At 46.5% G+C, this 21,037-nt stretch overlaps 1 protein-coding gene across 1 annotated transcript in view; it reads left to right on the top strand.

Annotated features, from left to right (window-relative positions):
- NEK6 (NIMA related kinase 6) overlaps positions 1-20,992 on the top strand; it is a 28,758-nt gene extending 7,766 nt beyond the window's left edge. The window contains exons 4-9 of the mRNA XM_039730612.1: positions 773-883; positions 4,002-4,110; positions 5,336-5,443; positions 12,474-12,568; positions 16,223-16,336; positions 19,010-20,992. Coding sequence (XP_039586546.1) covers positions 773-883; positions 4,002-4,110; positions 5,336-5,443; positions 12,474-12,568; positions 16,223-16,336; positions 19,010-19,120 — 648 coding nt within the window. The 3' untranslated portion in view covers positions 19,121-20,992. The remainder of the gene's footprint in view (positions 1-772; positions 884-4,001; positions 4,111-5,335; positions 5,444-12,473; positions 12,569-16,222; positions 16,337-19,009) is intronic.
- The last annotated feature ends 45 nt before the right edge of the window (positions 20,993-21,037 follow it).

Raw genomic sequence — 21,037 nt, forward strand, 5'->3', positions numbered from 1 at the left:
TAAATGCAACAGACTGAAAAAGGCTAAAAATTTAATTTAGCTAGTCAAATTTCATTCTAAAAGTATTAAATAATTACTTCTGTGCCTGTGATTTTAGGGATTTCTGTTCAAATTCATGCAGTTGTAGCCCGAGTCTGTAGGCTGTAGGGAAGGACAAACATGAGCCAGTTGCTCAATAGTTATGGAGGAAAATAATGCTGAGGTTTACATTCAGAAAGAGGATCTGTGATATTTTTGGGTTCTAGGAAAAAACCATTCAAGCATGAGTTGTGAATGTGAGAATGAGCTTTACTGAAATGAAAGAAAGGAATTAGTGAAAAAGCCAGCATAAATAATCAGATAATAAACTGACACGTGCAATTTGTGTGTTATTGTCCTCCTTCAAAGTTTTAATTTAGTTTTGTTGTTCTTTTAAGGGGCAGAGAGACCTTGAGTACTGCAACCAACATCTGGGGGTTTGTTTCCATTTAATGGGGGGGAAATAGGTTATTCTTAACAAGGCATCCTTCAGGACATTGCTTTCAAGTGTTCTGCAAGTTTGCAGCAGAAGAGGTTGTTTCACCCTGTTTGGGTGAGCTGCTCCTTGCCCAGGACATCTCCAGGGTGCTGTGGGCAGTGCTGTTCTCCCAGGATTCTGTCTGCAGCACTTTGGCCCAGGCTGTGGGTGCCCATGGCAAGGTTCTGCTCGTGGCTCACAGGAGCTGCAGGTGCTGTGTCTGGGAGTTGTCCTGACCACGTTTAACTGCTCCTCTTGCATTCCCTCCCTCTGCAGCAACTGAACCACCCCAACATAATTAAGTATTTGGATTCTTTCATTGAAGACAATGAACTGAACATTGTCCTGGAGCTGGCTGATGCTGGGGATCTCTCTCAGATGATTAAGGTAAGGACGTGTCCATCCTGGAGGTGCTGCAGACGTCCAGGATTAGGCAGACCTGGGGCAGTGGGGGGAGCACACCTGGGTTAGAAGCACCTCTTTACTCCTCTTGCAGTTTTGTACACCCATGGGTTGCTTCCAGACCTGAACCCAAGTGGCTGGTGGCGTTTTAAATCCCCCCAGCCATGCCCTGAGCTTCTGGTCACTGCTGCAGAGGGAAGTGTCTGTGATCTGGTGGGACACGTGTGTTCTTTGCAAGGTTGATTTACTCAGGCCATGATTGATGGGGACATTTAATTACTGTTGGGTTCACTATTCACATCCCCTGTCTGCCACTCTGAAGACATTCAAGGAAGTCTATTGACTTCCTTTGCAATGGGGATTTGGGTTTGAGAAAATGTTTCAAGTACTTGTTCTTCTTTTATGTTGCTCTTAGGAATACTTGTATTGCTGCAAACCAGCTTTAGTTAAGCTGTTACCACCTGCTTTTATATTTTCTTTGACATGTTAATCTTTAGACATACATCCCTTGTGAGAACAGATGTGTTATATCATGTTTGTTAGCACTCTCAACCTTCTCTCCATGTTTTACCTGGTTTTTGCCATCATTATTCTGTAATTATCATAAATGAATGTTTGGAAAGTTCTCCTCCTCCTTGTTGTCACAGTTAAAATATCTTACTAACAGATTTGTTTTCTTTGCCAGCACAGCCATGAGGCACTAGGCCAAAGGCTGTCAAACAAGTTACCCATTCAGTCCATAGTCAATGGCTAAATTTACAGGATCCAGGGAAATCTGCCTGGGCTGGCAGGAGAGCCCCTGGGCGAGTGCTGGGAGCAGCAGTTGGCAGAGTCACTCTGGGAGAGCCCCAGGGCTCCAGCCTCACACAGGGGCAGGGGAGCTGCCCCTGCTGCCCAGCTCTGTGTCCTGCCTCTTCCCCTGGGGCTCCTGCTGGCTTCTGCCCTTTCCCCACCATTTCCTGGGAAACTTGCAGCTCATCTTGGGCCTTTTGTGGTTGTGAAGATGGAAAAAACCCAAGGATTGTGAGAGCAGAAGTTAGGGCAGTGTGAGACCTTCCTGGGCTGGGCAGGGGTTCTGCTTGGGTTTGCAGTCCTGCCTTACAAAAGTTTTACTTACAGAATTGTAAGGTTTCATGATATGAAATATTTGTACCTTTTAGTCATCTGTAGTTTTTACTTTAAAAATACTGACAAATATGTTCATTTGCTTATCAGGGTTAGCTATTTAATTTTTAAAAATAACTTTCTGTGTCATTATAATAAGTTACATTTTCCAAAACATAACTGGTAGAGTCTTGGATTAGTGCCTTGCCCAGTGCTGGATTGTGCTGGCTTCCAGTGTCCCCAGCTCTGTGTTTCAGACATGAAGAAGATGCATTTCTTTTTTTTTCATATAAATGAAGTTTTTCAGCTGGTGCAAATCTAGGAATTCAATTTTTTAAAAATTTCTAACAAAGGTAAAAACCAAAACCAAGCCCTAAACCAAGAGGGAACAAAAGCTGCCTCCTAAATGCAGCTCCACTGCAGCAGGGAGTTTCCCCCCCAGCTCCTCCGTGCCACTCTCCCCTCCCTGGGAGCTGAATCTCCTGTGTGGGATTTTGGTGGAGCAGCAGTGACAACCCTGGCAAGGTGTGAGGGTGATAAACCCAGGCCTGTCTCTGTCACGCCCCGCTGCCTGCATTATTTATGAGGGATGTAGAGCTGCAGGAAAACCCACTGGAGAGCTGGGACTTCCTTGTAAATGTCAGGCGAACCTTATTGGACATGACATTTAGAAAATTATCACTTGTGGTCTTGCATACCCACTCTTAAATATTTTAATGAGAATTAAATAATTTTATTGTGTATATAACACTTTCTCCCTCACCCTCTGTAATTCCTCTGTGCTCTCTCTCCAGTTTTGGGTTGAGACTGTTGCAATCTGTCAGATTTGCTGCCTGGGGAATTGCACAGTCGTGCCCCTTCACAGCTGATCTGCAAAAGAAAATTTGCCATTGCTTGAGTCAAACACGAACTGGTAACAGCATTTCACATAAAATAGGGAATGTGACAACGGACATCAGATGTCAGTGCTGAGGGGGAAAGCGTGAGATGCAGCAAGGGGCAGCAAGCCATTCCCTTCCTTTATTCCTGCTGCAGTGGGAATTCTCACGGGTGTGATGCGAAGGAAGTGCGGCTGTGGTGAGGCAGGAGGGCTTGAGGAGCATTGGGAAACCTCTGGAAGTGTTGAGGGGTATTTTGTTACTGCTCTGGCTGTGGAGCTGGCTCAGTGAGAAGCCAGGGACGAGGATCTGCACCCTGCAGGTTTGGGATGCCTGGGTGCGGTGCCAGACACGGCTGCTGTGCCCCCCTGCAACGGAGGGAGAGCAGCTGAAGGTCTGTCATGCTTGGCCTTCACTGAAGTGTGCAGCTGCCTCTTTATTCCTGTAGTGGCTTGAAGAAGACTTCAGGATTGCAGGGAGCCAGGGCCATGCTGCACTCGCTGGTGCTGCTTTGTGCTGCCCATTATTGTGAGAGCTCTGAGGCACCAGAGGTCCCTGGCGCTGCCTGAGCACACCCAGCTGATCAGGGCAGCTCTGTCTCACTGAGAGTGCAGGTCATTTAGCATTCCTATTATGCATGAAATAGAATCTGTTATTCTACCTGATCACAGAAGGAGCATGGATACGTTATTGATGCTCTGGCCATCTTTTAAAAAAGGAAAGCAGCTTGCCTTATTCTTGTTAGTAGACAATGCAATAACGAATGTTTACAAGGGGGGTGTTTAATGGCCTTTTGTTTCTTAAGGCAAAATATTTGAGACATTTGTTGTTTTGAGGCATTAAATATGTTTTGCAAGGTAATTAAGGAGATTAATGCTAATCATAATTGTGTCCATTCAAAAATGTCAAACCTATTTAAGCATATTTTTCATAATAGTTGTTAATTAGTGAACTGCATCGAAGTTTCCACGCAGAGAGGAGGAGTTAAAAGCTAATCAGAAGAAAAGTCGTGCAGCTGCAGATCTGGAAGACATGAGCAACCTGCAGCTGACTAACACAATTCCAGGAACGAGTCAAATATGTTGCTTTTTCACTGATCTTTTGTTTATTTCCTCCCACAGTATTTTAAAAAGCAGAAACGGTTAATCCCGGAAAGGACGGTGTGGAAATATTTTGTGCAGTTATGCAGTGCAGTGGAACACATGCACTCCCGCAGGGTGATGCACAGAGGTAACATTAATTCAGTCTCTTTTCACTGAATAATAATATAATGTTCCAATTAGTAAGCGCCTACATTCAAAAACAATTATGCTGATGTTCAGCCAATGCATGTTTAGAGGGCTGCAGCCTGTGAGATGGATTTCTCCTTCTGTCTCTGCCTCATCGTTAAAGCGTTCAGGCCGGAGTGAGGCCGGTATTAGGAAGATGAGCTGCTTTGTATTCCAGACACTGATATTAAGTAGAAGTGTCAAACTTGCCATTAGAAAAGTGTCAGAAATAAAATGCTGAGACTCCTGGATACAGTGAACTCTAAGAAATAGTCTTCATTATATTAGCTGTGACCTTAGAGAGTTGAGAAGAGTTTTCCTGTCTTGCGGGCTTTTCTGAAATATTAATACAAATATGTCCCACACTCTCATAACCTGTTCTCTATTTTCATTAATTATTTTTGAATCTCTTGTCTCAGAACATCTTATAACTTTGAGCTCTATCCAAAATTTACACTGTGGCTCTCAGTGTCAGTGAGGGAAGGACTGGACTCAGGAAATGCAAATTTCCCAAAAGGAACCAGCACCCATCTTGGCTGCTTGTTCTTTCCTTGCTCCTTTGAAGCAGGGAATTCTTCACTATATTTTTCAGCAATGTGATACCTTTTTTGCTCTGTTACACATCCCCTGATGTATCACTTGCACCTGAAGCAGGTCTGTAATGGCTGAAATGGGGAGCCTCTCACATGGAGCCTGCTCTAACATGAGGAAAGAGCCTCTCAGTTCTGACACGACTGCTTGGGAAACTGGGGTTGTAGTGACATCCACCCTCCATGAGCCAGCTGGGCTGTGTAGAGCCCAGAATTTATGTATATGTGGAACAGCAATTACCCTTTTCACGAGGGGATGGTGGTGGGCAGTGCAGTTTCCTGTGGAAAGTGATCATTCCCAAAGAGAACTGGCCTCACGTCTTTGATTTCCAGCAGTTAAAGAGCTTGCCTCTGTTCTGTTGAGCTGTTTCCTACATTCTCCCTCATTGGTATGTCTTGTGTGCTGGGAAGTACACTGTGATTTGTGTGTCTGTGCAGAGCTCGAGCCTTGGAAGACGGAGCCTATCAAAGCTCTGAAGAAGCAGGGTTCTGCTCGAGCCGCTTTGTACCGCGAGCGCTCCAGGCAACGCTTCTATTGCAGCATTAGAACCAAATAACCTTTTGTGGCTTTGACCTTTTACCTTTTTCTTCTTGCAGACATAAAACCAGCCAACGTGTTTATAACAGCCACAGGGGTGGTGAAGCTGGGAGATCTTGGATTAGGCCGGTTTTTTAGTTCGAAAACCACTGCAGCACATTCCTTAGGTAAGCTGCTACTCGTTGAGCAGGGCCTGGAGAGCTCTGATGTTCAAATGCAGGGTGTCCATCCTCCCGTGGTGACACCAGTGGCAGTCAGGGCATGGGGACTGCATTTTAAATGTTCTTTGTAGGCATTAATGGGTATCTTCTGTTTAAAAGCCTGTTATTTTTTCTGGAAGGCCTGGCCTGGTGTGTGTTTTACAGCACACGTAGCAAATGCAGCTTTTCCACTCCAAACAGCACTTTGGCTGCACGGTGCTTGCTGGAATTCAGTGTTCCCCCCAGTACCTTTTCCTTTTTACCTTTGCTGGTCAGGGTTCTGCCCTGACAGGGGCTGGGACTGCCCGAGGTGGGTGAGCCCTCACAGCTCATCTGTCCCAAAAAGGGACTTCTTGAAATCTGGCCTGTGCTTTAAACATCCAGCTTTTCTTCATACCTTCCACATATCTCAAGGCTGTCTTCCTCATTTTTGGTTTTAACATTAATTCTAGTGCTATAGAAAATTGCGTAGTTATGCAGTTCATTCTTCAAGTCTTACAGTATAAAGTATTTCATAATTGTGTCTGTAACCTCTTGAGAGGTGGCTGATTTTCAATTTTTATTAAGGGGTTTGAATTTTTTGAGTCCCAAAGGTGTTTCTGTATTACAGCAGTGAAGGAACTTTGGCTTTTGGTGCAATATTTAAGCTCTTTTAAACTAATGTCTCTCAGTTGACTTTGGAACACACAATATTTGTTTCACATTTTTTGTTTGTGCAATTTCCTCTGCTGAGTGTGTCTTGCTGGATCCTTTCTTAGATGTGAACAAATTTCATTGCTAATATTGGCCAGCAGCACTGGGCTTCTCAGTGCACAAGGAAGGAAAATACCTGCCTTGTTTTGTGTGTGCTTAAAAAATGGGAGGCATTTCTATAGTTTACTTTCATAAAAGAGGAGATTTCAGATTTCTCTTTGTATCAAAAGCTGTCCTAGGATATATCCCCACTGTACTTAATAGATGAAAATAAATCCTCTTCACAGGAAGTTACAATCACATCATCTGAACAGGCCAAAATATGATCATGTCTAATTATATGATCTTATCCAGTTTGACTGCTGCACTTATTATATTAATAAGAATAAATTGGGGCTTGGAAACTGGCTGCACATGTAAGCCAAGCTTGTGACCTTTACCAGGGCTGCTCTCTCTTAATTGAGAAAGCTGGAGGAGGGAGCTCAGCCCCTGCCCTCCCTCACATCACCAGCGTCCTGCAAACAGGTGAGAGGTGCAGGAGGGAGGGAGCAGCAGTGAGAGAGACTGGAAATGTTGTGGGAGGCATGGACACATCACCATTTCCAGCAGTTCTTGGCTCCAAGTGAAAAAGAATATTTTAACAATCAGAAAATACGCAGACGTGAAGCTTCTCTTTATTTTTTTTTATAATTTGCCAGAGATAGAGGTTTTGCAGCAGCAGGAAATGGACTGATCTTGGGTTTGGATTAATTAAGACATTGGCTGAAGGAGCTGTGGGGATGAACAGCCCAGACCAGAGCAGGGCACCGGGCGGTGGAGCGGGGCCGGGCACCTCCCGGTGCTGCGTTGCCCTGGCAACCGCCCTGAGCCATCATTTCCCTGGCTGCTGACCCATGAATTGAACGTGCGGCTTATGCAAATATATTCATCTCATTTCTCCCTTTGCTTGTATTTGCTAGCAGCAGACTGGCATGAAAGGGCATCAGGCAGTCCCGACCCGGCTGACAGGTGTAGCAGGGGCTCGGCAGCGCCCGCCGCCGCGCCGGGAACCGAGCCGTAATTAGAGCAAGGAACAGAATGAACGTCACATGAATTACCAGGCAGCAGATCATATTTGTCAGGGAGGATTGCATACATAAAAATTAAGTGACAGTACATGCCGAGGTAATGAAAGAAAAATGAAAGATTTGCCTGTACACAGCTCGTGAGATGCCGGCGAGCGCCGTGCTCCGAGCGGCGCCGGGGCAGCAGGGCACCGTGGGGCAGGGACAGCCCTGGCCCCTGCAAAACCTCACGGGCACAGCTGCCAGAGGGCAGCACGGGCACCTCCAGCCTCTCACGGCGCTGGGACGGGCAGCAGGGACCAGCTGGGGCTGGGAGCTCACGGGGTGACACCTCAGCTGCCACTGCCACCTCTCCCTGAGAGAAGGCATGAGATGCTCTTCTGTAGGGAAGAGCTCTTCCTGTACGAGCCTTCCCAGCAAATTCATGTTTTAAAGGTACTGGGTGTAGCTGAGGTGAATTTTACTACTTGTTACTACATGGTGGTTCACCATCCTTTGCTAATTTTAGACTTGGCGAACCTAGCATTAAGCTGGTAGATCTGGTTTTAATAGGGGCTGTAATAAATACAGAGAATTTCCATTAATAATACAATGGATAACTTTTTTGAGAACTGGTATTATGTCCATTTTTAGCCAAATAAACTTGGCATTATCCAGAGCTTCTGACTGTCTTTACATTTTGAAGAAACAAGAAGAATAAGAAAAACAACCAACCAAACCCCAAAAGAAACCAATTTTACACAGAATAGTCTTGTTCTGGAGCAGATGATTTATTATTTATTCTTGGACAAGAATATACTTGGAGCAGATTTTCCTTCTGGGAGATTCACATAAGTCAAATCTTCCCAGTTTAGAACATGCCAATAGCCCTGGATTGGAGTGCATGGGCTGTTACACGTTCCTTCTGGTTCCTGCTTGGATGTCAGGGTGAGCAGGGAGGAACTGAAGAGCTCTTCAATAAATGGACCATTTGTCTGCCTTCTTTTCTTTCTTTTGCTTGCCAAGCCAGTTTGCCATCTGAAACAAAATCCCAGGGCTTGGAGGGCTGGTAATCAGGACTTGGTAAGAAAAAAATGGACACAAGAAATCCACTGAAAACATTACCAGCCAAGTGTGTGTGGAGCTCTTGGTTTGCCTCTAGTTCAGTATTTGTGGAAGAAAAGAGAGCTGCAGAATTGCTGCAGGTAGATTGTACTGTTTACATGTGAAAAACCCAGCCAGGCAACCAAAAACCCAACCCAACCACAGAACTATAAGGATTTGGTAGGATTGTGTGATTTAAAAATATGAATGAAATGAAAAAAATGAAAAAAAAATGAAGAGCTTAGGACAGCAGGTCTTGTAACAACAGCTGCAATATTATGTACAAAATATCTATTGTTCCTCTCTAATAGTAACTAGATTTCATCTGCTTTTTTGTTTTTGTTTCACCCATGAAAATTAGTGGGGGCACCTTACCCTGATATTTGAAGGAATTTAAAGTCTATTTGAGTGTGATTGACCACAGTTTTACTTCAGCTAATTCCCAAATTCTCCTGGGAATAGACTGAGCTGCCTTGTTGGAAATGCACCCCAAAGAATGGAAAATTTTAGAAAGGGATATTTGAAAACTTGACTCCTTTTAAATAATGCTGATGTTTTTATTTGTAACCTACAAGTATGGATGGAGAGGGTGAGCCAGGTGAGAGATCCAGACTCCCATTTTCCAGCAGAATTGCTTCCCTGCTGTTTGCACCACCAGATAGCACTAAAACATGCTCAGATGTTTTTCTCAGCTGTATGTGTGTTCATGGCACATGCACTAGTGTTGCTCATGCTAAGCTGATAGTTCTGGGAAAGCTTTATTAATCTTTGATAAACTGGGCAGTTTTTTGTTTTGCATGTAGGCATTTAAAAAGCCTCCATGTGGACAGCCTGTAAAAATATCTGGCAATATTCTGCACTGATTTCAGTGTAATGCAGTCTGTAAGGTGTGGGAGCTCCTCTGTGTGCAAGGCCTGTCTGGGCTCCATCAGCCCAGTGAATGAGACTGAGAGCCTCCTAAAAGTGTGAATCACATTTGGTTGTGCCCGTGAGCAGCTGGGGATGATTTCTGAGGAAGCATTGCTCATGGCTGAGCCACGTTTGCACATGTGAGAGGAATGGAATTTGAATTGCGTTTTTGGAATAACTTTGCCACCTTTGCCTTTGTGTTTTCCTGGTGAAAGCAGAGACTCTGCTCCTAATCTTAACTGGGAATAATTAGCATTTCCCTGCCCTGGATGTTGCAATCAGATTTGGATGTGCCCGTGAGCAGCTGGGGATGATTTCTGAGGAAGCATTGCTCATGGCTGAGCCACGTTTGCACATGTGAGAGGAATGGAATTTGAATTGCGTTTTTGGAATAACTTTGCCACCTTTGCCTTTGTGTTTTCCTGGTGAAAGCAGAGACTCTGCTCCTAATCTTAACTGGCAATAATTAGCATTTCCCTGCCCTGGATGTTGCAGCTATCCCAGGGCTGTTGTAGCTGCCCGGGGCAGTGCTGGCAGAGCAGGAATGCTCTGGCATCTCTGAGGTGGCTGATGTTCAAGTGAAGGGCTCCAAGCTCCTTCCTTAACCATAGTCTTCCCTATGGTTTTGTGACCTTTATAACTTCAAATGCATTGCTCTACCACCTGGTGAGTAATGTTGAATCTGAGCAATATTTTGTATTTTCAGCAGGGCAAATGCTGCAGAAAGTTTCTGATGAATAGTCTGGGATTAGACTGTTCTTGTCAAATTGACTAATGGGATGCAAGGGCGAGCCCCAGCTGATTGCACTGGGAGCCTTGTGCAGCTTTCTAGAAGATGCTCATTACAGGAGATTCCCACGTAATGTTGGACAGGCCATAAAGAGAATTGGCCTTGTCAGTCTTTTATCATGACACTTATTTAAAAATTAATGCATCAGTTTTGAAACGCAGAGCCCTGCTTGTTTGTACATTTGCTGACAAGACCACAGTAATGATAGGTAAATGTGCCAGGTGGGCTCCACAGAGTGGGCTCAGGCGTGGAGTGCCCCCGCAGCCATTAACGGCTGGAGCAGCGCCGGGCCCCGGTGAGGCCCTGGGCCGTGGCACTGCCCTGGCACAGCCTTGTCACTGCAGTGCCACCGCCCTGCCCTGGCACTGCCCTGGCACTGCCCTGGCACTGCCCTGGCACTGCCCTGGCACAGCCCTGGTACAGCTTTGTCACTGCTGTGCCACGGCCCTGTCACTGCCCTGTCACTGCCCTGCCACCGCCCTGCCACCGCAGTGCCACTGCCCTGCCACCGCAGTGCCACAGCCCTGCCACTGCCCTGCCACAGCCCTGCCACTGCCCTGGCACCGCTGGCACGGCCGGGAGCTGTGATCTGGGGTGACAGGGGCCCAGCAGAGCTGCAGCTCTGCAGCCCCGTGCTGTTCCTGCTCCGCGGTGCCAGCGCGCGGCTCGGGGGCCCTGGCACCTCGGGCACTGCCAGGCAGGAGGGGCTGGGCTGCTCCTGCAGCCCTGTGCTCCACAGCTCCTGGCACGGCTGGCAGAGCAGCAGCGAGGAGGTGGGGGAGTGTCTGCCCCTGCTGCTCACTGGGGACTTCCAGAAGTGCCTTCCACAACTTCCCGGCATGAGTCACCATTTCTTCTGCAGCTGCAGATTTTTAAGCAGGAAAATGAATCAGTGCTGTCCCAGCCAAGTCAGTTCTGTACAGAAAGCTGGCAGATGTGGGGGATCCTGGAGAGCTGTGCTGTCCATCGTGTGCATGGTGCCTGCACATGGGACAGAGCCAGGGAAAGCCTCTGGCTGGGTCTGTCTGCTCCTGGTGTCCCAGGAAGTTACTCTGGGTAGTCCAGGAAAAATCCTGAACTTCTGGCAGGGCTCTGCTCTCCTCCCTGCACAGGGGCCTTTCATGGGCAGTTAAACCCAGCCGGGTCTGGGGCTGTGCCAGTCTGACCTGCACCTCCTGAGCATGGACACAGAGTCATCTCCCTGTGATGCTTTTCCTGTGTTGCGGTTTTTATAGAATTTGCAAAAATATAACTTCTCATTAGGATACTCTTATACATTGAAAGAGAAGTAATTTCTAAAGTGAAAGACCTGAAAGCACGAGCTGAGTTCATCACAGGGCAGCTGATTGCTGAACATCCACATAAATTTCCTTGTGTGTGCTGGGTCACGTGCAGCTGCCAGGCCTGGGATTTGCCTCTCAAGGCTGCTGCTTTGTGCCCCAGATCTCATTTGTTCCCCACGGTGTGCAGATCCCTCTGTAGGAATGCAGGGGAAGGTGGTGGCTGTTCTTCCACCTCTGGCACCATCCTTCAGCTTATTAGTCCTGCAGCTGTCTTCAGGCAGCATTTCAAATAGAGAAATTGTAAACTGAATATTACAGGCAAATTAAGCATTTGCCATCTTGTGAGAAAAGGTCTTTAATTAGGAGAAGGATACACTGGAATGCCAAAAGGAAAAAAAAATTGACAGGGGACGGACAAGCAAGGGGAAGCAGGAGAAAAGAGCATATACAGTCCTTGGATGTTTTAATAAATGATGTATCTGAGGATTATTTGATGTAGTTGAGACTGCCAGGATGTCTTGTATTTTCAGTACCACAACTGAAACTTATTTAGGATTTTAAAAACCTTTTTGAGGTAAGGAATTTATTAATAATTTCCTGTAACTTCTGTCCAAAATACTGAGTAAATTTCTTTTGATAAAATACAGACTTGTGGAAGTACATAGAAATCCCCCAGCTTCTGACACAGCTGCAAGCTGGAGCAGGCTTTTAAAGCTAGTTTTTTTTCAGACAGGTTTTGCATTCCTGGCTGGAGCTGGGCTGTGTCCCTGCAGTGCCTGGGGAGCTGGCAGAGGTGCCCCTGGGCCTGGCTCACCTGTGGCACTGTGCCCTGCCAGGTGAACACTCCTGTGCTGGCCCCGAGTCCTGTCTGCTCTCACAGCCATGACACCAGAGCAGGCTGCTGAGCCAAGGGGATGGTCCCTTCAGTGGCTCTGTCCATCAGGACACTCTGAAGGTTCTTGGGAGCCTGGAAGGGAAACAAAACATTTCCCAAATGTCAGAAATACAGAATGTGTTTTCAGGCATGTTCACCGTTCTCTGCTCTGTTTTTGATGATATATCTGGTTCTAATCAGCTCTTTGTGCTGCACCCGAGCCTGGAATGAGGCCTCTCTGTGTGACACAGGCTGCAGAGTCACCTGCAGCACCATAACCCCTGTTTGTTTGTTCTTGCAGTGGGAACTCCCTACTACATGTCCCCCGAGCGGATACACGAGAACGGCTATAACTTTAAGTCTGATATCTGGTCTTTGGGCTGTTTATTGTATGAGGCAAGTATCTTCTCACTTTTCTGCCCTGGGTTTTCCATAGCCACAGGCTGGGACAGGGGTTGAGTCGGTCAGGCTGCCTGCAGTCAGCTTGTTGGGAATCCTTAGAAGCAGCTGACTCCTGTGGTGTTTGTTGTGCACCTCTGGAGCACGAGCAGAGGGCTTGTGCCAGCCAAGGGGAGTTTGGTGGCAGCAGATGTGGAGGATGAAGGCATGGAAAGGCATCCCTGCATCCCTCCTTCCTGCTGGGACACAGCTCTGCTGGGCAGCACAGGCAGAGTGACTGACTGCCTTTGTTTTGAAAACAGCAAATTCATTTCAATGCAAGGTACTGGTTTCGTAGATGGAATTCTGACCAATTGTAGCATTTTAATCTTGGGAATTTCCAATAAGGAAAAACAGAGGTTTTATGGAATGTGAAATCAGTGTCTCTAACTACTGTATTATGGCTGGAAGTTTTTCTAATTGTGCATTGTCTTACAGCTTGAGGCACAGACTCAGAGCAGACACATCTGGATGAACTGCCCAGTGCACCTTGTTCTTAAAAACTATTGCATTATTTTGAAAATAAGTGTTAGGATTTTGTAACTGTGCTTTTGGTTTTGTGATTTCATTTCTAGCAGGGATCAAAGGACACCAAACAGTGTTGTACTTCTTTATAATCAAATCTAAATTTTCTTTAGATGGATGCTTCTTCCCATTCAAGTGACAGTGCATCAGTGCATGCCAGCATTTAGAAAGCCTTTAACCCCACCCAGAGAATTAAAAATTCCTGGGATATACAGTCAAGAATAGTGCTCACATCCTCTTTGGTTAACAAATTATGGGAACTGATGACATTTTACTTCTCAACACAACTTCTGGTAATCCCATGAAATTAGGGAATAAACAGAAATGTAATTAATTTTGTGAGCACATCACATGTGAAAACTACTCTGGCTGAGCACGTACTCCAGCTGGTTGATTAAACAAACACTGTAGGACTGATGGGACAAAAGGGAATTTCCCCGTGACGTCTGTAAGGCTCAGGGTGGGCCTTGGCCTGCCCCGGGGTCTGGGCTGGCCAGGGCTGCCAGGAGCAGTCAGAGTGGGCCCAGCTGGACTGCAGGGCCTGCTGCTGCTGCTGCTCTGGGTGCTCTGACACACTCCAGGCTGAGCTCCCAGAGATGGGACTCCAGATTTATGCAGAGAGAAATATTTAGCGTTGTGCTAAGATATGTTTTTGTTGCAGGCAATATGGTCCCCTTATGGCACAGGAGTCTTGGTACTCCTTGTATTTCAAGAAGCTGAATTAATTGCACACTAAACATAATTCTCTGGTAGGAGTAGCAGTACTACAGTAACATCTGAAAAATTTGGCATGAGAATCGTTTTTAAATTTTCTTCCTACGAGGTAAACCTTAACTTAGGGAACAGGAGCTGTGAGATACTGCAGATCCAGGGAGGGCTGGACAGGTACCAATTTTATGTTCAGTAGTTAAACTGCCTGACTTCTTAAACTTTCTAGATTTTTGAAAAGGAAGCATCAGATCTGCATGTCTTTGAAGGAGCTGCTTTATCTGCTTTAATGTCTTGTAAAGGAGAATGTTTTTCCATTTGGCTTAGAAGTAAGGAAGGGATGCTTGTTTGGGTATGAGTCACTTCTGATATTTCTCCAGATAGATTGTGTAGATAAGCTGCAGAGAGATTTAATGTACAAATTGCCTTCAGAGACATGTGTGTCCACTGGAATCCACTTAGGGAACATTGAGGGCTTTGGGACATGATGCCACATAGCACCACTTAACTTTGACATTGATAATCAGAGTGATTTTTATTAAATCTTATCAATATAGTAGTAACTGTCTTCATTCCTCACTTCTTGTAGATATCTGTCAGCAAGATAACTTGGAGGGGATAAAAATAAGTTGTTAATTCCCAGAATGTAGCTACAAGCAATGACTTCAGCAGTTCTGGCAAGATGATCAATTTAAACACTAACAGGGATTCCCATCTCTGGATGTTTGAACCAGCCAGGCTGCGTGGTGGGCGTTTTCCATGGAGATCTGCCTGGCCTGGGGTAATTGCTCTAATCAAAATGTCAGGAGCAAACCCCAGCGTAGCATCACAAACTGCAGTTAGTGAGGTACTGGGAGTGCCTGTGGTCATGGCCCTGCAGCCCTGACTGCTGCAGTCACAACTGGGTGCTCTCTTTTTCCACTTTAATTCCCTGCATTTGCCATCCCAAACCTCACAGTGTGTCCTTTTCATTCCTTCCCTTTTGCACATGAGCACTTAACTAAACCTGGAATGAAAAGTTAATGGAATTGGAAAAGCCCTCTCAACCTCCCTGGCATTATTGATGTTTTTATTGAGATCTTGGAGACCCTGTTTAACCCTTGCTTGCTTTCTGTGTTTTCCCTAATGCCCCCATTAGTGCTGTCCCTGGAGCAGCCCTTGCTGGGTTCTCCAGTTGGTTTTGGCTGACTGAGAGCAGTTTCTATCAGTCCTGCTTGGGGAGTAGAGTCTCTAATTGGACTGTGTCATTTTTCTCCTGAGTTGCCTACTGCTGTCATGACAGTAATGAAGTAACAGTGACACTTCACCTTTTGCCTTCAGAAATCTTCCCAACACTCTTGCCCAGTGCTGGGTTCTTTGGGATCCTGTCAGGAGACTCTTCACCCTCAGGCCTGTGGGTTTGTGAGGAGTGACTTGGTGTTACTGCTGATAGTAGTGGTGAGGAGTGAGGAAGAAACACAGGTTTCTTCCCCAAGTTCTTCAAAAGACAGGTGTGTGTTTTAAAGCCAGGGTGGTTTGACTTGGTGTGTTCTGCAGTGCTCAGCACTGTGTGATAGTGGTGGAGAGGTTCTGGTGAGACCCCCTGGCTGCAGTGCCTGTGCCTCTGGGAATGCAGCCCAACAGAGCTGCTTCTCTGTCCCCAGGTCACTAATGATCCACAATTGTGGCTCCTCACTGTGGGTTAGAGGTTGAGGATTTGGTATTGGCTCTCTCCAGTCCTGCTGGGAGCTCCCTGTGTGTCAGAGGGAGCCAGAGTTCTCCAGACACTTTCACTGCACAGGTAACAACCAACAGCCCATTAACCAAAAATAACCCCCTCAGTGGCAGTGAGCAGCATCAGCTTCACTGGCCTCGGGCTGAAACTGAGAGGAAAAGGAGCAGATTGATGAAGAATTTTCAGTGGTTTTGTTCTCATATCTACCTGAGATACTCTTTTCTAAATAGCAGATTTCTGGCAGGATGAACATTTGTTTTGAGGTTCTTTAGGGTTTTTTTAAAAGATGAAGTACATTGCTCATTGCTCATGCAAGATTCTTCATCTTCTAAGCAGCTAAATGTCCAAAGATAGAGAAAAATTGTTATATCTGAGAGGGTTTCAGAGTTGTCTCAGAGCCAGTTGAGTTCTTGCTGATGGGCTGGTGGTCTGAACATCCTATTTCTTGTTTTGTTTTTTTTTTAATTGGGCGCCCTGGCAGAGCCTGGCACCAGCCCTACAGGGGCTGCAGTGTTGGGGTCTCGGAGCAGCCTGGGCTGGGGAGCAGCAGCACCCCTTGCTCTGCTCACTGGCAGAGAACAGAATTGCCTCTTGGAAACTGGCAGCACCAAGGGCTCTCAAATCCTTTGTGTTTCTGAAACGTTTTCTGCTTTTTTTCTCTCCAGATGGCAGCTCTGCAAAGTCCCTTCTATGGAGATAAAATGAACCTGTTTTCTCTTTGCCAAAAAATAGAGCAATGTGACTACCCACCTCTTCCAGCTGAACATTATTCTGAAAAGGTAAATTGGGAGTGTGGTTGCAGGGAATGGGGAGGTGCAGTGAAGTTTCTCCAGGCACAGGGAAAGGGAACCCAGGAGGAGAACCCTCCACACCTAGGGAAGGACAGGGGAGGGCCAGGGGGTCCTGGATACTTGGCTGAGCAAATTATTTTTGTGGTGTCTCAATACTGACAAGCTAAATCAAGACAAAAAAGATTTCTTAATGTGGGCAGTATTGTGAAACTGAAAGCCTATGATGCTGGCAGAAACCAGCAGTGAGCTGTGGGAAATCCCTCTCCCTGTTTCCTTTCCCATAAAGCATTTCATAAAAGAGCTGATGTTTGTTTATGAAGTCTTCAGTGTGTGACAAAGTGGGGAAGGATTCATTTTAAGAAAAAAAGAAAAGCTATTTAGTTTAATAAGCACCTCTACAGCAGCTGTGCAGGTTTGTGTGCTGGACATGAGGGATGGGCAGCATAAACCCAGTGTCCCAGCTCCTGCTGGCCCAGCTGCACTCTCGTGTGCTGGCTTTCCTCAGGCCCTCTGGAGATGAGCTTGACTTTCTTCTGCCTCACCTAGCCACAGCAGCTGGTTTTCCTTAGCTCCTCGTTTCTTACAGTTGCCTTCTATTTGAAAGGAAATGGCTAATGGCATTCTGAGCGTTCACCATATCCTATGGGGTTTTTCTTTTGTTCCACTCTACCTCAGCATCCTGACGAGGAGGAGGGAGCCGGAAATGCGAGCACAGGCGGTCTGGGAGGGACCCTGCCCCAGCCACGCTTCACTTCTTGCTTTGCTTTTCCTTGCCAAGTAACTCCTGCAAAACGATGCTTTGAGAACTAGTCTGTAGAAGTGAATTTTGAGATTTTTTTGCCCCAAGCTCCATAGCAGTGCCCAGCTCCATGCACCCCCTTGCTGTGCTGCTGCAGCTTGCATTTCAGGATATGCCTGTTGGCAGCAGGAATTAGTGTAAGCTGACAGATGTGTTTCCTGTCTTTACAATTACTGTCTGTCTGCTTCCCTCTGGCAGTGCTAAAGAGTGTGTGCAGTGCAGTGATAGTCGGGGTGAGAAGGGTGCTTTGGAGCTCAGAGGCGCCGCTCCCAGAGCTGCAGATGCTTCATGCACTGGTAACAGCATGCTGGCCAGGCTGTGCCTGTGGCTGCAGCCCTCAGCTGCTGCTGGTGCTCACTGGAACAGCACAAACAGGGAATTGGAACAGGGCTGCAGCACCAACAGCATCCAGTGTGGTGTTTCCTTGGAACAAGAAAGAGGAACGAGGCAGGGTGTGGGGCACAGCCCCTGCTTCAGTTTCCTTTCAGGGATCTTCCTCTCCTCTGTGGCCTTTTGTGCCTCACCAGCCCAGATCCCCCGTGAGCAAGTGCATGCTGCTGGAAGCAGGAGGAGCTGGGATCCAGCCAGGACTGGTTTTCTATATTGGGAGCAGATTGGCTGGTAACTGGAGCTGCTGATCCAGGCTGGGCCCGCTGGTTCCTGCAGGTGCTGCAGAAGTGCCCGGGCTGTGTTTCAGTGCTGCAGGCACAGGGGAGCACAGCTACTCTTTGGACAAATGGTGCTGACAGCACAGGCCCTGGGCAGAGCTCTAGAGGCATCTCCAGTTGTTTGTGGGAGTTCTGTGGTCAGGGCTGGTATGTGTTCAGTTCTGGGGTCTCAGGCCTGTGAAGGCTGCAGTGTCCCTGCCCTGAGAGTCACCAGAGAATGGGGCAGGGCTGGGCTGGGAGCAAGGACTGGGCCTTGCTCCATCAGAGCTGGGAACCTCGGGTACGTTCGTTAATGCAGCTGAAGCCCTGTGCTTGATAGCTCTATGGCCATGCTTTTAATTACCGGTGAAATAATTGGCACTGTGGCTACTGGGAGGATGTGAGAAGATCAGAGGCTCAAGGCTGTTTTTCCTGGTGCCTCAGGGGTACCAGCAGCTTTCAGTGTCTGTATAATTAAAAGCTACAATCTTTCATGTGCACAATAAAGAGGGCTGGGAGGTGGGGAGACTCCAGCCCTTCTGCATTTTATTTATTACACATAATCAATGACCAGTTTCTCTTCCTCATAAAGGTTTTTTAGGAAGCACCAGGGTCTCATGGCTGTGTCCAGTAGCTTAGGATCCACAAGGCTGGTCAGACTCGCTGTGCTGGAAGGCTTGGGCAGGTTTGGTGCTATGCTGGGGCAGGAAGGGCAGCACAACTGCAGCTCCTGAGAGCTCTGCTCAGGCTCCCCCTTTCCTCAGTTCCCTTTCAGGGGCAGGTCCCTCCTCACCTCCCACCTCAGTCACATCTTGGAAGTGATCTCGGGTTTCCTTCCTTCCTTCCTTTGTCTTTGTTCTGCTCGTGCCACGGTGCCTCCCTCTGTGCCATGCTCTCCCCAGCCCTGGGTGCACAGGCTGGGTCCTCCTTTGGGATGTAAAATATTCTGGGGTTGGGGAAGATCTAAATCTTTAATGAAGATGTGGTGGAAAAGGTTCTTCCTGGCTCTTCTGGAGGTGGGACATGAGACATGAGACAGACCATGCCTGGATTCTGCCCTGCAGAGGTTCCCTCTCGGGGCAGAGCTCCCAGAGCCCTCGGGAGGCTCAGCAGAGTCACTCCTGTGCCTGTTCTGTGTTTTCCCTCTCGGGGCAGAGCTCCCAGAGCCCTCGGGAGGCTCAGCAGAGTCACCCCTGTGCCTGTTGTGTCTTGCAGCTGCGGGAGCTGGTCAGCACGTGCATATACCCCGACCCAGACCAGAGGCCTGACATCGGCTACGTGCACCAAATAGCCAAACAAATGCACGTGTGGACCTCGAGCACATGAGCCGCAGCCAGCACAGCTCAGTCTTACTTGAATTCTTTCTCTCAGCTGAAAGGTGCCAGCTCACACAGGTGGGAGCTTGAGCACTCGCAGCAGAGGCTCCATCATCTGCAGGTTATCTGACAAGGACTCTTACAGGTGGTTGTGCTTTAACGTGAAGATTCTGTGAGGTATTGCAAGTGATTCTTTTTATTTTTTAAGGCAAATAACGTTACGGATGTAGATCATTTAAGGGTCCTTTCTTAAAACTGTCGTGTGTAATCTAGGATAGCAGCTATTACCGAGGGCTCAGCGTTTGCCAGACCTTCTATCTTAACTGTAATGTGAAATATTGAAATAATTCCTTCAGTGAAATCACTTTATACTAATGTAAGGATTACCATAGATTTTGTGTAATTTGTGTAACTGCTACTTTGCCTCTTCTGCAAATGGTTAATAGCAAATTCAGTTTTTACTTGGTATATTTTAAAGCAGCCATTTATGTTTTTATTAATTTCCTCCTCTTCAGACTTATGAACTGGGAAGGGTTTGGGGGGTGGGAAACCCTTTTGTTTCATGATTTCTTTTTTTTTTTAATTGAAAACTTAAGAGTATTTTGCTGATGCATTTCTCTGTCAGAGATGAGTTAAACATGAGCCTGGGGAAAAGAAGATAAACATGCCAAGCAAACCCCTACCAGCCTTGCTCCTGCAGAGAATTGCTCCTTTCCCTCCTTTTTCCCTTTTGGAAAGGTTCTTCACCTCCAGGTTCCTGTTTAAAACCAGTGTTTGTCAAAGCCAACTCAGCTTTGGTGCAGAGACTTTTACATGTTCAATAGTACATCGGGTACTATCGGTGGAACTTCAGCAGTGTTTTAAACACTTGGAAAATTTTTTAAAAATAAATGAAATGCTTTGTGTATGGAATTCTGCATAGGATCAGCCCCTTCTCTCAAACTGTGAAAGCTCATTACAGAATGTGAATGTTTATAAAATCTCAGCCTGATCTGAAGGAGTCATCGTCTTTAACTGCATGGAAATTGTCAACCAGCTAAATTCATTCATTGAATCAATGATTTGTTTCTTTACTGCCGATGGAAACACTCACTGCCTTAGAACAGCCGTGGACTCACGTTCCAGTGTGTCCATTCCATGTGCCTGCCAGGAGGAGCAGGGCTGCTCCAGAGGAAATCCTTCAGCCTGTGCTGCTCCAGTGCCCTTCCTCTGGGACAGGGGCTGTGCCAATGTATACCTTTGTGTGTGACAGTTCAAATGCAGCCTGTGCCTGGTTTTTTTCTTAAAGAAAGCTTACAATCCTTAACTTTTTTGAACTAAGATTAGGGTTAGGGGGTTACATACATATATATGCTTTTAGTGGATTTTTTTAACCTACTTTTCTCTACTTAAAGGAAAACTGCAGTGCCATCTTCAACTACTTCCTGTAAAATTTGGGAATATTTGTATAGGGTCCCAAGAAAAGCCATTAATTGCTGTGAATATGGTTGGTATCATTAATGGAAGGTGCCATTTACTGAGGCTTCTCAGCAGAAAGTCGAGGCTGCTGCTCTTGGGAGAGATGTGGGAAATTTAAATCAGCAGGAGAATGTCGTGGAGGCACCAAATTGCTCCCACCATTTCCATGCCAACCAGCCTGGTTATTTATACCAGCTTCTTTAGCACTTCCCAGAGTTCAGCCTGAACCTCTCTGGTTCCACTGCAGCTTTCCTTGGAGCCATGGCTTCCAGGGAAGCTCAGCTCAAATATGAGTATCTGGAGAAGTCTGGTCACTTTCTTGCTACATGAAATTTCCTAGTGCTTATAAAGAAATGTATTTCAAAAGGTAATTTTTTGCAACTGTGCCTTTTTAGATAAATAAAAAAATTATTTCCAAAATAAACACCTTTGTTTAAAATCAAAAAAATCCAGTATTAAAGGTCCAAAT

The sequence above is a fragment of the Passer montanus genome, unplaced genomic scaffold (assembly GCF_014805655.1).
Source record: "Passer montanus isolate IOZ18808 unplaced genomic scaffold, ASM1480565v1 scaffold73, whole genome shotgun sequence".
In the NCBI taxonomy this organism is placed as follows: Eukaryota; Metazoa; Chordata; class Aves; order Passeriformes; family Passeridae; genus Passer; species Passer montanus.